Source organism: Vespa crabro, chromosome 1 (assembly GCF_910589235.1).
Source record: "Vespa crabro chromosome 1, iyVesCrab1.2, whole genome shotgun sequence".
Taxonomy (NCBI): Eukaryota; Metazoa; Arthropoda; class Insecta; order Hymenoptera; family Vespidae; genus Vespa; species Vespa crabro.
The window spans coordinates 1,435,001-1,437,500 of NC_060955.1; the positions used below are offsets into that span (position 1 = coordinate 1,435,001).

Below are 2,500 nucleotides of genomic sequence, written 5' to 3' on the forward strand. Positions count from 1 at the left end.
CTTCTTCTTCTTCTTTTTCTTTTTTTTTTTTCTTATCTCCCCTTCTACTCCCCTTTTCTCTCTTCTTACTCTTTTCTTATCCCATTTTATAACACCATCTCCCTATAATCGCCGATGACGACAAAAATTTCGAGGATCGAATATCATCTTAATTAGATATTACACATACGACGTGATTTAATTTCTATCGACGTAAATCTAATATCTAATTTTCGTCTCGTTGAAATACATATATAACGATTCTTCCATTACTCCTTTATCGTTTCTTGATTTTATAATAATATCGACGTATGTACTACCTATATGTATATATATATATATATATATATATATATATATATATATATATATATATATATATATCGTAACGTAAGCTTAATTAATTAATCAATTAATTAATTGACTGATTGATTGATTGATTAATTAATTAATTAATTAATTAATTAATTACATTCATAGAGAATCGTCGTCGAGGAATCGCAAACGTCACTTTGGTTGTTCGCGCGAACGTCACGTATAGCCCGTCCTTCTCTTAACCAAAATGGCCGCCGATGAGCGGGAAATTTCGAATGGTTGTTGGATTTCAGTACGCAGAGCTATATTCCATACCATGGGCGTACTGTAAAGGACCCGATGGCGGTGGATGCGGTTGCGGACTATATTGCTGCGTGGTGTCCGTAGCACGACGCCTAAGCGCAACGATACTGTGAGCACCTCTCCATCCCGACGCCTCATCCGCATTAACTTCGGCACCGACGCAGGATACCCCACCTCCGCCTCCTCCTGCCGCCGCTGCTGCCGCCGCCGCCGCCGCCGCCGCTGCCGCTGCGGCACCTCCGCCACCTGAACTCGAACCTGGTGAACCCTGCGCGCAATTTAACGCCGAGCTCAAACCACCTCCTTGACCTCCGCCAACCGACGATCCTCCTGGTGGTGAACCCCGCGACGCCGACACGTGTACGCCTCCTGTCGATTTTTTTCAACAATTTCCATATATTATTTTCATCATACTAATGCAATCGTTTTTGAATTCTTTTCTCTTTCTTCCCTTTTTTTTCCTTTTTTTTTCTTTTGTTTCTTTTTTTGTTTTTTTTTTTTTTTTTCTATATGCACATATTGAAAAAAAAGAAAAAAAAAAAAAAAACAAACGTTTTCATTTTGTTACAAAATGCTCGTAAAAAGGATACAACGAATAATAATTATAATAATAGTAATAATAATTTTCAAATATTTATATTATAAAATTGTATATGTTAAATGAACGACGCGTTCGATGGACTCAATGATTTCTTTTTTTTTATTTCTTTTTTTTTCTTTTTTTTTTTTAATTAATTACGATTATGGTACTATGTAAAAAGGAATAGAAAAGATAGATAGACGTTAGATCTGTAGTGTCTATTCGATTTTCTATATTTTTTGTTTCTTTTTCCTTTTTTGTTTTCAATCGCGCTTTTTTAGTTTTATATCTCAAAGAAACTTTTGTAATCCAGATATATCCATTCGACGAATTCCGTGATTTTTTTTTTATTAAGATTACGGTGTAATGCGAAAAGGACAAAAAAAGACGCAAAAGAAAAATAAAACAATGGTTCGAGTTATAAAAAAAATCGATTCGATTTTCAACATTTTTCTTTATATTATAATAGCTATTTTAGTTTTATATTTCATAGAAATTTTTATATAGGCAGATAATATACGTTTCGGATGGATTCAATGATATTTTTTAGTTTTTTTTTTTCTTTTTTTTTTTTTATTAAGCGTACAGTTTATTGTAAAAAAAAAAAAATAGAGGAAAAAAATGACAACGGTTTATTAAGCTACAGAATAAAAAGGAAAATGATGAAACGTTAGATCAATATGCAAATTTTCAACGTGTTCTTTACAATCGATTTTTAATTGTAAATTTCAAAAGAAAATTTACATATTTAAATGATTAATATTAAAAAAAAAAAAAAAAAAGAAATAAAGTCTCATGTAAAAAGAGTTTAAACTAAAAAAAAATAAAAAGAAAAAAAGAGCAAAAGACGAAAACAAAAAACAAAAAGAAAAACAAAAAAAAAACGGTTATAAAAAAAAGTATTTAAACGAATACGATCGATTTATTTAAGATATTTATTTAATTACGAGATTAAACGTAACACGGAGATAACGTAATATTAAATAAAGATGATTAAGATATTTCGTTTTCGTCTCGTAGACGTGTACACTGTTCGAAGGTCTGTAAGTGAATGAAAGATGTCGATTGTTGTTAGAAATCGTCAACAGAGATCATAGTATTATTTGTTTTGTTGATTTGCTATGTCTGAAACGTTCGTTCTTGTCTATCGATTATTTTCCTAGAAAGTACGATCCAACGAATCATTGTATGTATTGTATGTATAAATGTCTAATTATAATAGATATATTACTTCATATTTAAAAAAAAAAAAAAGAAAAAGAAAAAGAAAAAGGAAAAAAATAATGTAAAATATTTCATTAGCCAATGTTTATGGGAAATTCA

At 30.6% G+C, this 2,500-nt stretch overlaps 1 protein-coding gene across 2 annotated transcripts in view; it reads right to left on the bottom strand.

Annotated features, from left to right (window-relative positions):
- Positions 1–369: 369 nt before the first annotated feature.
- LOC124428416 (homeobox protein orthopedia-like) overlaps positions 370–2,500 on the bottom strand; it is a 31,804-nt gene continuing 29,673 nt past the window's right edge. For both annotated transcript variants that reach the window (XM_046972400.1, XM_046972408.1), the window contains exon 6: positions 370–966. In XM_046972400.1, the coding sequence (XP_046828356.1) occupies positions 584–966 (383 nt within the window). In that variant the 3' untranslated portion in view covers positions 370–583. The remainder of the gene's footprint in view (positions 967–2,500) is intronic.